At 39.0% G+C, this 14296-nt stretch overlaps 1 protein-coding gene across 1 annotated transcript in view; it reads right to left on the reverse strand.

The window, feature by feature from the left end:
- Positions 1-13374, reverse strand: part of dnajb6b (DnaJ heat shock protein family (Hsp40) member B6b) — a 13805-nt gene extending 431 nt beyond the window's left edge. The window contains exons 1-9 of the mRNA XM_086066543.1: positions 13020-13374; positions 9412-9501; positions 8099-8208; positions 7935-8003; positions 7611-7715; positions 6328-6432; positions 6071-6257; positions 5106-5176; positions 527-688 (exon numbers count right to left, since the gene is read on the reverse strand). Of these exons, the coding sequence (XP_085922669.1) occupies positions 527-688; positions 5106-5176; positions 6071-6257; positions 6328-6432; positions 7611-7715; positions 7935-8003; positions 8099-8208; positions 9412-9476 (874 nt within the window). The 5' untranslated portion in view covers positions 9477-9501; positions 13020-13374. The remainder of the gene's footprint in view (positions 1-526; positions 689-5105; positions 5177-6070; positions 6258-6327; positions 6433-7610; positions 7716-7934; positions 8004-8098; positions 8209-9411; positions 9502-13019) is intronic.
- Positions 13375-14296: the final 922 nt, after the last annotated feature.

Consider the following 14296-nt stretch of genomic DNA (forward strand, 5'->3'; position numbering starts at 1 on the left):
TGGCATTCAATTGAATTCATATCATTATTCCAGTTATAAAACGTAATTACTGTCAATTTTATAATTATAAAATATCATTATAATTACAAAATAGTCCAAAATGTTCTATTGGGCAAATTCTGATATGATTCTGAAAATAAGTAAATTTTTGTTGAAGAACTACATTTGAAAAAGTTTAGGTCCATGGATGGTTATGATATATTGGATTAATGTTTTATTTGTTTAACATATTAGTAATATATCATACTGTATAAATTTAAAAAAGGGGGAGAAATAACCTACTTAACTAATGAAATAATTATTTAATAAAAGTGATAATGCATTAAAATTAATAAAATAAATTCAGATAATAATAAAAAAAAAAACATATAACCCTTTACATTGAGCAGAATTTGTCCCCCATCCGGGGTCCCCGCCCCCTCGCCCCCGCCCCTTTTGCACGCCACTGCTGACAGCGTTTCCACCCGTCAATCAAGCAGCAAGCGACCAAAGCGCAGCGACCGCCTCCCGCCATGTGAACCGTCACCTCTGCTGAGGCCGTACTCTCCTTTCTCCTCCTCGTCGTCGTCGTCATCGTCCAGAGTTGGGTTCTGGGCCGAGCTCCTCAGGAAGCGCTGGTGGTGCGAGCCCGCGACCGGGAGGAGATTGTGTCTGCGGCGGCGATGCTCGTCATCGTCTGCTGTGATGTCTGTCTCAACAACAACAGCAACAACTTTTGGTCATCTTGTGGTCATTTGCTTCTTCAGCCTGAACATTTCATCTATCCATGTCCACTTAATAGTAAAAACCTGGACATAATGTATAGATGCCCCGAGGAGGAGTTTGCCATTAGGCAAGGCAGGCAATTGCTTGGGGGCCCTTAGCCATCAGGGGCCCCCACACAGGGCCAACAGATTTGACTCAAACCGCATATCCTTCACATTAGCAGTGCAGCAATGACAATTGACCGTCTCAAATTCCCTGGGTCTGGGAGGGGTGGGGGAGGTGTTCTTAAAAAAAAAAAAAACATGTATAGTAAGGCTGATTATTTCTTTTTTGTAAATAATCATGAATAGTAGTAAAGATTTTCTTTGTAAAAAAAAAAAAAACGACCATGTAAGGCGTTTTTTTAACAACTATTTATAGTAAGGCGTCTTTTCTTTTTTTTTACGACCATGAAAAAAGTATTTTTTTTTTACGATTATGTATAGTAAGGCATTTTAAAAAAGATGACCATGTATTGTAAGGCCTTTTTTTTTTTTAACAACCATGTATAGTAAGGCATTTTAAAAAAGATGACCATGTATTGTAAGGCCTTTTTTTTAACAACCATGTATAAGCCTTTTTTTTTTAACGACCATGTATATAGGTTAGGCTTAAAAAAAAATTTTTTTTAACAATGACCATGTATAGTAAGTTTTTTTGTTATTTTACGATTATGTATAGTAAGGCATTTTTTAAAAAAATTACCATGTATTGTAAGGCCTTTTTTTTTTACGACCATGTATATAGGTTAGGCTTTTAAAAAAAACTAAAAAAACACCATGTATAGTAAAAGCGTTTTTTTAAACGACTATGTATAGTAAGGCATTCTTAAAAAGATGGCCAGTAATGTTTTTTTTTTTTTAAAGAGGTTTAGCACCAGTAAGTTAAAATTTACAGCAAAGCTTTGTTTTTTGTTTTTTTGTTTTTTTAAACGATCATGCGATTAGTAATTTTTTTGCTCACCAAAGTTAAACAAACTCAAACAAAACAAATCACTTGAATGAAGCACAACAAATGATGATTTTTCTTGAAGATGCAGATGTGCAATTTTAATAAAAATGACGTACTATGTATACTACAAATGGCCAATCCATTCTAACTTGGGGCCCCTGGGGAATGTTGCTACGCCACTGCCACAAGATGGCAGTAAAGCCATTAAAACCGAGATGATCATAAAACACCAGCACCATGCAGCTATAGCTAGCTTGCAAACTAGCTAGTTGGATAAAGATGGATAGCAACGCACACTTTACTTTTACCATTCATATATCATGTGGCTGACTTGACTGTGATTAGTCATGTAAATAAAATGGAATTTGCTTATTGTTCCCTGCAGGTCATTTCCATTTATATTGAATTAGTGGCAGCACCGGGAAGACGAATGACAGCGCGAGATTACAGGCCAATCTCGTCCATTGTGTCGCGTAATTAAGGAAGCGGGAAAGGAAGCGGGGGGCGAGGCCAGATGCTCTCCGACAACCGAGACAGCTCTTTGTTGGTCATATTGTATTTCTTACCTGTGGGAGCAAATTGTTTCATTTTGCTTTTCTTTTCTTTTTTGCCTTTTTTTCTCTTTTTTTTTTCTCCGTCCAGCCAATCACGTTTGAAAAGCAAAACACTGGCTGAGTGCTTCTCATTTGTCGCTTTTGTCTTCAAAGGGGTTGTCATTATAGACTAGTACTGGGCTCTATGGAAACGATTTAAAACACTTCGCAACATGGAGTGTCTGGAAAAAAAAAATCCACTATTCAAGAATTCAATATTACATCATTTATGAAAACAAATATTCTACCGCATACATTTTTGTGATGGTCTAAACAGTCAGGTGCGTATTTTGGTCCAAACTAATCGTTTAAGGAAATTCACGTTTTGGATTTAAAAAGGAAAAAGCCAAATAACTACCTGTTACGTCACAGTCTTGTCTTCATTTGTGGACAAACAGTGACACCAAGTGGCCACATGGGATATAGCAAGACAAATTATACGAAACAAAAACCTACTTCCTGTTTCTGATAAATGTTCCGTGCGTTGCTTCTTTTCTCAAATTACAATAAATTTAACTTTCTGAACGTTTTATACTCACTAGGAATGCATACTTTTACATAATGGTTAAAAATGTGATAGCAACTTTGAGTCAAAGATTAAAATGTGATAAGAGGGAAAAATGGAAATGTAATGTAACAATTCTGGGACGTCGCGTGTAAATATAAAACAAAACGAAACTTTTCCAAACGTTGAACTAGTATAACAAAATTGTATACAACGTGTACAACTGAAGATATTAGTAAACTATCATTTAAAAAAAAGTAAAAAAAAAAAAAAAAAGCGTTTATAAGTGTGAAACTAAACTGTAAATTAGTGTAACTGGTTCAGATAACGGATGGAGAGAAGTAAAAAAAAATAAAAACTGCAAGTTTTAAAATAGTACTAACCCTAAATAGCAATAACTGCAAAACCTGTAAAATTGTGTCTAACCTGTCAACGAGTGTGAATATAACACTAGTCCATTCATATTTCATGTGGTTGACTTTTCAGTGACGTAGTTGATCACATGACTATCACTCGTCTTGCGGTCTCAACATGGGCGTGGCGCAGGGCTGCAGTGTCGCTTAGCAACAGCCGTGCGCATGCGTGGCTAATATTGCCGGACGCTTGCATGAGTACCAACCTGTATGCGTGTACGGAAGGCATGCTCAGTATGTGACACACCTGAGCCGAGCTTGACCTACCCGTCATCGTCATCACTGGGTGCTCCTTGTGTCAATATGCCACATGTTTTGGAGGGCGTTTTCCAAACAAGTGCACCGTTTATAACTCCTGTGAAAAAGGTACCCTGCAGCGGAACATTCGGGGAAATTTGCATTTGAGGAGGAACCTTTTTTTTTTTAATCAACTTTTGTTTTTGTTGGAGTGGTAATTAAAAAAAAAAAAGAAGGTGCCTTTTACAAAAGTTAATAATAGTCAGTTTTGGCTATGCTTTACCAAGCAGATAAAGTACTGTATTGTATGGTAATAAACCCAACAATACATAGAAACCGCCACAAGGTGTCAGTGCCGCGCTGCAAACCCCATTCAAAACTGTTGTAAGCTATTTTTTGGTTTTGACCGTTTTCAGCGTCTAAAAATGTTAACGTTACTTAAAACGTTGAATATATGTACTTAAGTTGGTGTGTTCAATGGGTGGATTTACGAGATTTATTTGTATTAACTAGTATGCCAGTTATTGAAATGCTATGGGCAAGTAGTTTTCATTTGTAGTTTTACTTCAACAACGTTACTTAAAAACCGTATTAAGGTGCAACAATTAATCAACAACTATTTTGATGAGAAATTAATCGTTAAGAAATCTTGTTTAACTTACCAGCCCTTGGGAATTTTGTTATTTGAATGATTCTTTAGTCAAAGTGATTTGGAAAAAAAAATATTTAAATTTTGTGTGTGTCGATTTTCTTACGTTACCGACCAAACCAGTAACCAAATCTTAAATGATTTGTTTTCTGCACAGTCGTTTTGAAATAATGTCCTTTTTTTTTATATATATATATATATTTATATAAAAGGATGGAAATGAAAAAAGTACCTTATAAAAGGCAGAATTTCTTCATGTCATGTGCCTAATAAAGTGGCTGTTGGGTGGGATAGAAAGCGCAGGCAGTCTAAGCGGTGAAGGTGAGTCGCCTGTACTGAGATGAACAAATTAGTTATTAGGTTACACACGCACAAACATGATGAGGAGCATGAGAAACAAACAAATGAGTCAGTCAAATCTCCTCGGCGACGGCGTTTTGGGTGCCAAACAGGTTTCAGGCAATGTGTTAAAGTGTGACGAGTAAGAAAACACACAGTGCAACTTGCAACAACCATCGAACACAACCACAAGTCAAGTTTTATTGAACATTCTCCTCATGGTGTTAATCAATGGCGTTCCTAGTACAAAAATGGCGAGAGTCCCATCATGCGCTGTGCTTTTTCATGACAAAAAAAAAAAAGTAACATGTTATTCAAACATAACGTCGGCTAACAGGTTAGCAAGGTGGAGTTAGAAGACTTAAGAAAGGACTGAGGAACCATTTGTGGGGCTTTTTTTTTTTTCCCGCCTGAACAGGGACTGTGCGATTTCATATGTTTTTACAAGTGAAATCCCCACCACAGGTTACTCGACCCTGACTTAAATGTGTTAAAGCACTTGACATGCGACTCTGAAGGAAATGGAAATAAATATGCAGCTCGAAATAAAAGAAAAAAGAAGAGGCTACTTCCTCCGAGAGGCTGCTGCAGCAGACACAGGCGGTGCTTTTTGGGTGTTTGTCTGCCAAAGGGCATTTTTTACTTGTCATTCAGTCTTAGCAGCTGCTCCTCACCGTTAACCGTTAGCGACTTGAGCTGGCCGTCCTCCTCCACCTCCACGCGCTCCTGCCCGTTCGCCACCGTCCTGTCCACGAGCACACGCCATTCATTGCTTGTTCGACATGTAACGGCCGTCAACACATTTGATTATTTTCCATTTGTAATAAAACATTTCAGCCGACCCTTGGATACTTTAAAAAAATATATTTTGGAATTTTCCAGAATAACTTTTGATTATTATTTCATTTATTAATTTTTTAATATTAATTAAAGGGCCACACAGATTGTGGTAATAAAAGTAAATGCAATTAATCTGTTCCATCCCCAAAACTAAGTTAGGCCTACTTTTTTTTTTTTTTTTTACTTTTTTTTTAATTATCAGTGTGTGGTTAAAAATAAATTTAATGCAATATAAAAGTTAAACTTTTTTTTAAAACTATTTATTGTTTATTAACTCCAAGCCGTTTTCACTAAAACCCTTTGTTTTACTGGATTTTGCAAGGTCCACAGAATATTCTGTCCTATTGCTATAAAACATGTACCCTACCAAAAAAAGATTAGAATCTCTTCTTTCATCAGGAAAAAAAAAGTATGTTTGTATGTATGTGTTTCCGTGTTGCCGCAATTAGCATTAGCACGTTTCATTATTATTCACAAACCGGTTGAAAACACGGTCGGCCCTGGCTGATCTCTTATACTCTGCTGCCACCTGCTGGCCATTTTTGTAATAACTACCGTTGCTTTAAGCGACCTCTTCATGTCAGTAGCTGTATCAAAGCCTTCTGTATGCTCTAGCATAAAAAAAAAATCAAACAGTGGCTAGTGAAGTAATGTGGAGGAGAGTATGGTATTTAAGAATTTATACTTGATATTAAATATTCGGCGTTAAGTCGGAATTGGCCACTTTGACCTCCAAATCAAATTCAGCCTTTAAAAAAAAAAAATAATAATAAATCTATCCAGCCAGTGCAATACATACCGCTTAGTAGTAATTTTTCTGCCGTTGATGAACTTTGTAGAAGTAGACACCGATTTGAAGTTCCCCATCGCTCCTCCGCCTCCTCCTCCTCCTCCACCTCCTCCTCCTCCTCCTCCGCCGCCGCCGCCAAACGACGAGGAGAAGGATGAGAACCCGCTGCCGCCCATGTCGCCGAATGCGTTAAAACCTTCACAGAGGGGACGGGGGTGTTTGCCAAAAGGGGCGTCAAAACATTCGTAGGGCTCGCCCGTACGCACCTGAGTCGAACGAGAAACCCCCGAAATCGAAGAGTCCGCCGCCTCCCGCTCGGGTCGACCCCCTGTGGCGGGTGTGCCCGCTAAAGTCGTTGAGTGGGTCGTTGGCTGAAAAAACAAAAACACAAAGTCACATTGCAAGCACAGTTTTACTTTTTTTGTGTTCAAAGTCTAGTTTCTGATCGTGTCACTCGAGAAAATCTCACAGCTGCATTAGCTGTGTGCTCCCTCTAGAGGGCGCCAAAGGAGAAATGAGACCAAACTGCCCGACTTTCTTTCACATTTTGAACTCAAGTCTTCCAGAACATGTGCAAACAACTTTGTTGCCCTTCAAGGAATACGACAAACTTGTAAAAGCTGAACTGAAAAACGTTGTCAACATTTATGTGACAGTGTTTTTCCACGTGGCTATTTTCGACAGCATTCCAGCCAGATGATGTCGACGCCCGCATTCGTCCCGTGGCCCAGCTCCATATTTAGAGCTGGCCTGGCCGTCCAGCCCGCATGCCTTCCACGCGAGCGGGCTCGCCACCAGCCGGCCTCCTCTTCCTGCTGCCGTCCGTCGTGCACGTCGGACGCGCGGCTTGTGACATCATCGGCTGTCCCGCGGCGGCCAGGGATGATTTCTGCCTCTTAATGGGATTTAACAACGGCACCAAGGGCAAATTAAATGGTGCTCCATCAGGGGAGATACTTAATGTTTGGCAGCATCCTCGGAGCATGCGTGCCGTCTCCCAGGTCCTAAACTCCACCGGGTAAAAGTTCAGTTAGGAAGGATGCCAAACCCATAAAGTCAAATTAATGGATACAAACTATTAATGGCCAAGTCCTAGCATGATTATTTTTAAGCTTAAGTGTTTTCATGGTCATCATATTTTTTGCAATTTGCTAGGGCAGAATATTATTTCATGGTTTATTTGCCTTTATTTCAGCGCAAGACCAAAACAGAAAAATTAATCACATATTGAGGAAAAAATAAATAAATCACAATTTGATTATTTTTCAAAATCGTTCAGGGCTACTATTTGCCCCACCTTGAAATTTACCCAGATAACCCAAACTCCGTTGTTGGAAAAATGAAGCTTCATGAAGCACTTGTGATATTTTATTATTACTCTAGATGGCAATTTTTGTTTTCAAGGTGCATTGGAAATGTAGTCAATTTCTATTGCACTTTATCTTAAAACCAAGAGAACCAAAAAAATAATAGCAAGCGCTTTATTATGAAGCTTCCTTTTTCCCCATCACTACTTGCAGTCCCCACGTTCGCAAAGGTGCACACTTACTGAAAAAATCCGCAAAGGGATCTCTGCCGCCAAAGAATTCCCGGAAGACGTCCTCGGGGTTTCGGAATGTGAAGCCGTAGCCGCCAAAGTGATTGTTGTGGGCTCCTGTGAGACAATAAATAAATAAATAAATAAATAAATAAATGAAATGCAATAATGAGCAGGATTTTTCCCGCCTCAAATTTTGACTGTTCTGATTCAAACAAACAAATCCATTTGTGTTTGCATGCATAAAAAAAATATATATATATATATATATATTAGAGCACCAGTACTATTTTATTGATCGAAAAATCAACAATGACGGTGTGTTCATCTCCTTACCTCCTCCACCGCCTCCCCCTGCAGACAGCCCCTCTTTACCATATTTGTCGTAAATATTCCTCTTGCTTTCTACGTGGGAATGATGGGACAGACGCAAAAATGTTTGAGGGGAAACATCAATCAGGCATGTTTTGTGGCGTTCGATTCAACGCCGTCCTTCTCACCGTCCGAGAGCACCTCGTAAGCCTCGGCCAGTTCTTTGAACTTCTTCTCGGCCTCCTCCTTGTTTTCGGGGTTCTTGTCCGGATGCCACTTTAGCGCCGATTTTCTGTACCTGCAACACAATAACAAAATGCACGTTAAAGCCGAGGAAAGGAAGGAGCGATAGGACATGGTCATTTTTAAGCTCTAAAAAAAGGCCACTTTAAACCAAAATGGCAGACCTTCCGTGTTTTTCAGACATGGATTCTTAAGACTTTTTGGGTGGTCCACTCATGATAAACATACTTAGCAAAACAACAAATGGCCAAACAATTGTCTTTACACCACAGCCAACAACTTCCCGAACTTGAGCAACAAAGTCAGTTTTGGACATCGCGGATTCTTTTTGTGCTTTTTGTTGTTTTTTGCAATGCCCTTAAGATGCCACAAGATGGCACTGAAGCACAGGCGAAGCACAGGAGAGTGTTAAGTGTTGTCAAGAAAGTATTGTTCAAGAGACCGATATTTTTTCACGGTAAGATAAATATGATATGAACCTCCTGATATGATCATTATCACGATATTGTGGGGAGGCTGGTGATATATATAAAAAAAAAAAAAAAAAACGTTCACAATAATGTATAAAAAAATGAAAGAAAAAATAAAGAAAAAGCACATTTGCACATAACAGCAAAGAAAAACACAAAGACAAAGAAAATAGGCTCGGCCATGTCATGTGATGTCACGTCATTGTCGAGTGCTCCTATTGGCTCAGCGCCGCAAAGTATCATGGTCTACGTAGTTCACCATGCTGTGTTCGGCTGAAGCGGGCAAAAAGTATTTTTTGACGGAGATATTGAAAAATATTTGCTGGTGTGACTCATTTAGGGGAGTGATAATCACAATGGCTAAAACATTCCGAATTAAAATTTAACCAACCACCAGAGGGTGCCAGAGCTACATAAATGGAATATAACCTCACCTTTTCAACACATGTGCTGCTTTTATTATCGAGACATGACAACGAGGTATCGTGGCAATTTATTATCGCAAAACATGTTGAACTACTCGTGCACAATATAACAGATCTTAGCGTAGAAGCAAATGTACTAAATCAATAAATGGTGGGAAACACTAGACTGCGACACATTCAGACACATTTGAGTTACACTGTGCTGCTGTAGGAACGCAACCTTTAACCCTGTAAATAACCATTTTCAAGGAAAAATTTCACACAATAAGCAGAAGAAGAAAGAAACTTCCTCTGTTGTGGTCGACTAACAAGGAAAGTATTTCCTCTCCGGAGAGCTGTCATTATAGGAGCGCAAACACTTACGCTTTTTTTATGTCGGCTTGCGTTGCATTTTTGTGCACTCCCAGTACCTGGTAGTACTCCACCATGGCTCACTTGGACAGTGAGAGGCTCCTGTGTGAAGAGACAAGAGGGTCAACCGTGTCCAAACGAGAAGCAATAAGCATTCAAACTGATAAAAATGGACGGCGCAAAACAGTGCGAAAAGCAAAAAGCGAGCGTGGCCCTGAGGCTGTCAAAAATATATCATGTCGGCGGAACGTCACCAAGAATGAAGCGTGTTGAGCTTACGACAAGTCAGAACAGGTCTCACACACACACACACACACACACACACACACACACACACTAGGAGGGCCCATGTCTGCTGAATCTAGATCATTCTTGTTATCATAACATCCTTGGGTTGTTTTTTTTTTTTTGTTCAAACTAAGTGAACTGCCATAAACTAAAACAAGTTACTGTATTTAATGGTAACTTTGTTTACTAAATTGCACATAGATAACCATATGAAGCCAATATCATATTAAATACAACACATTTTGAGCCCTCTATTTCATGAGTATAATATTTTTTCCTCTCTTAAAACCCTGACGTATATGATCTAACACATGCATTGCCCGGATAATCCATTAGAGGGCAGTATTACCCAGCTGATGGCTTTTTTCAGCAACCTTGCAAGATCGCCCCAAAATTGAGAAAGGAGAGACACTTATACCTATTAACTCATTCACTGCCATAAAAAAAAATAAAAAAAATAATTAATAATAAAAATTTGGGGCGTCGGGCGATTAAAGTTTTTAATTGTAATTAATCGCATGACTTCACTAGTTAACTCGCGATTAATCACTAATTTCATATCTGTTCTAAATGTACAATAAAAAAAAATCTAGGTTTTCATACTCTTGTTAACAAAAGTGGGAAAAATAATGTTATTAAACTAATAGAAATAGTTCAAATACATTTTTGACGTTTCTAGCCGTCAATGGCAGTGAATGAGTTAATAGTGGGAAATGTTTTGGAAATACTAATATGTTTGATACGTCTTTATATTCTTGAAAGTTATAAATGTACATTTTTGAAGCATTGTGACCAGATATATCAAATATGACCAAATAAAGTTAGATGTGAAAGTTGATTTTATGTATTTATCCATTTATTTATTTTAGAACCAATAAATACTCTTACAAAGAATCTGAATTGTCTCTCATATTTCATGGTTCAGGCCTTAATGGGTTAAACCGGACAAAAATACATGTACACGATTTGCTTGTCAAACTACGCAATAATATAAAAAAGGACAAAGATGTCAATTGAGTTGAGTCACTATGAAAAAAAATGCCTACGCAACATACAAAAACACCAGCAAGCATTTTAGAAAGTATTAACATCTAATATAAATGTACTATAGCAGCTAAATGCCTGCATCAGGTATGATGTAACAACTAACTAGCTTCTTCTCGTGGACTCGAGGGAGTGGGAAGCACTCGGGGGCAGCGTGTTGCCAGTTTTCTGTCAACATGCAGGACAGGAAAAAAAAAAAAAAAACATAACAGATCTGCTGAGTATTTTGGCCAAAAGCCTCATTTTAATCTTTCTTTGCTCCCAACATTAAGAGCAGGAAAGATGCGTCCCCCCCCCCCCCCCCCCCGGCAAACTGTAAACAAGACATCTGTTGAGCAAACATGTCAAACGATACTCATGCGTTGTTGACCTTACGGAAATAGCGCAACAACCCGGCCGTCTTCCTCCACATCCATTTCGATGACAGTAAAAAAAATAAAAAATACACACGCCGTCGCCATAGTGAAGAGATACACAAGGTCCGACTGTTTACACTGCGACGTTTGTCAGGCCCCATTTTGCCGGCTATTTATATCAGTGGCCTTTGCGGTTTACGCTATGAGCATGGGGGGGCGAGGGGGGGGGGTATTTTGGCAGTGCCAGTGTAAGGTGTGTTATGTGCTAACCGGCGTGTTGAACAGCAGCCAATAAGTAAGAGAACAAAGTGTATGAAGCAAAAAAATATATATATAAGCATGCTGACTTGTGAATGACGCTTTCGACACCCTATGAGGTCTCTTTATAGACCCCCACCCCCCGCCCCCCAAGAGAACACCATCATAATGCCAATAAACTCATACTGAACAAGTCAGTCTTTACAAAAACAAAAATGTATATTTTGCCAGGATTAAAAACGGTCATAATCAGCTAACAATAGCCCCAAGCGGACTCCGGGACTAAAGATGTGGGTCAATCAATGGCGTGGAGCTTGCGGCATGTTCATGTCATTTGCTGGGATTGTGCTGAGAAATGGTATAAAACTAGCATGAAAGCAGGCAGGATAAAAGCAGAATGGCCTCATTGTGAAGGTCACGTGACCATCAAGAGAGGTGGTTGAAAGGTCCGGAGACAAAATGGCTGCTGGTTGGTGAACTACGCCTGGTTGTTAGCGGCAATCTTATCTTATCTATCACTTTAATGACTCGCAGCATTGCATTCAATATTAGTGAGCAAAAGCCTTTTTTATGTCAAAGCACGCGTTATTAGTTTAAAGAGAAATGATCATAAGTATAGATACTTTTATTTTTTATTTTTTTAAGTGTTGAGTTTGTTTTTTCATCCAAACATAATGATTCGCGCCAACTGTGTAGGACTGTGCTGGATGATAAGCATTTTTACTGATGAGAATTCCCCCCCTGGGTACATTTGCAGCAGAAGAAAAGTCCACCACTGGGTAGACTACTCAATATCGGCAACAATGTAACTAACAGGGGCATTGGGCCACACAGACAACAAAGTAATAAGAACATTTCAAAAATGTAAAGCTTTTTTTAATTATATATTTTTTAATACTTGTTTGATGTAATGTACTATGATGCTACAAAAAAAATAACTAAGATATTTTAACGATTTTTTAAAATTTTGAATAACATTTTCTATTCACTATCATTTGGAGAGGGGGGGGGGAACACTTTATGACGACTTTTTAAACTTCTTTTTTTTCCCAAATTCCCACAAAATTGCGACTTTTTATCTGAAAATAGAATTCGTTTTCCAAATCACCCCCCTTCCCTCTACACATCATGTAATTCATTTTGTATGTTGTGAGCAAAAGTGCAAAAGTGTCTGGACGATGCCGTGACGTCACAACACCCCCTCACACATGTCACACGTGCGGTTAGTTAGTGTTTACAGCTGGAGTGGAAAACTACGACGACTTTATCAGATTCAAATTAAGATCTATAAACGTTTTACGGAGCCAAACGAACACTTTAATCGTGTATTAAGGCACCACGGCAGATCATTAGATTATAATTTATTCAATCACGTGAAAGATGGAAACGTCACGAAAAATAGTGACATTGTAATTCAAGTCTTGTTAGGAGGTCAACACATTGAAGTAACTCAACACATGTTTTAATATTCCGCTTTGTGTTAAAACATTTAGTTTTAAAAGTGTATCATTGGCTAAAGCTCAACTTCCCCCGTTATTTTTTGCAGTGTTTCAAGCTAGCCTTTCTCGTCCCTAAATATACAAAAAATATATATGATTTAAGTTAGGCAAATGTGGCAAAGAGACGCCATGAATACACACACACAACAGCAGTTCTCGTTAAACGTCCACTCACCCGGTTCGTTGATGGAAGCTGGCCCGACCTGACGAAGCTCCTGTAGCCGCTTTGACTCTTTCTTTTTGACGGCGAGCAGCAGTCGATGGCACCGCGAGACTGCTGCTGCTGCTGCTCCACTGCCGACCCACTGGAAACGTGCTGCTGCCGTTGCGTTCACTAACCGTCGGAGATTAGCTGGTAAACCACAGCGAAGGTTGCTTCTCTTTATCGTACACATTCAACATTTGTTGAAAGGTGTCAACTTAGATCTCTAACAGGTCAGGGTTTTTATTATACTTTTATTTTATTTTTGTTCGCTCGATGCCACCTCTATGAAGAACACGTGCGTCTATTACGAGGTGTTCGCGAAGGCAGCACGCCTTTCAGCATCGACTGAGCTTTTTGCGCATCTACGATGACGCACGACACCAGGACGCAATAAGACCGCCTTTAACGTCCCGGCGTCGTAAATAAACTGCCATTTAGTCAACGATAAGTTAAAAAACAAAGAGATAAATAAAAGCACCACATGGGTTCTCTTTCCCTGCATCACCAGGGGATCGAAGGGTTACCTGCGCCACATGTGGAGCACCGAGGGAAATACACATCATTTATTTATTTATTTTGTAGCACTAGCAGTTGTCACTTGAGTAGCTGATCATGGGCTGGGAAACGGTATTTTGGGCATTATAATGTTAGAAACAAAATCCTTGATGTTGCAATCAATCAGGCATAAGTGCAGCTCGGCTGGCTCATACACCTTTTCAGAAATAGGCAAATATAGATTTATATGATTGTTTAATTTCATATTTGAGCACTGCAGAAACCCCAATATTTGTATACAAGCACTAAGAATAAGTCAATTATCTATATGTCTCCTATAAATCACAAGGTCGGCAAAGGCTTCAGATAAAAAAAAAAAAAGTAATTGACAATGATTTTCTTTAACGGGGGAATTTATAAAGAATATTTGAAATGACACATTGATTTCCGATGTGAAACGAAGGTCGTCCTTGCCGTTAAAGCTGGCAGGAGCTCGTTGAAAATGACAAATCGCCTTGAATTACAGTGGATCTTATAGGCGGTCAGTAGCTAATTAGACCCCAATCACTACAAGAAGGGTGGGAAAAAATCATACGTGAGTTATCACCATTAAAAATGTGGCACCCTCACGAAAAAAAATATCAAGTATAGCAATAACATTTCCATGTACAGTATTACAAAACTAATAATGCACATGAAATGAATTTGTTGTATTTTTTCTGTACTGTACTTGCACACTTTGGCCGCTAGAG

The sequence above is a fragment of the Leptonotus elevatus genome, chromosome 21 (assembly GCF_054856555.1).
Source record: "Leptonotus elevatus isolate MCC_2025b chromosome 21, RoL_Lele_1.0, whole genome shotgun sequence".
Taxonomy (NCBI): domain Eukaryota; kingdom Metazoa; phylum Chordata; class Actinopteri; order Syngnathiformes; family Syngnathidae; genus Leptonotus; species Leptonotus elevatus.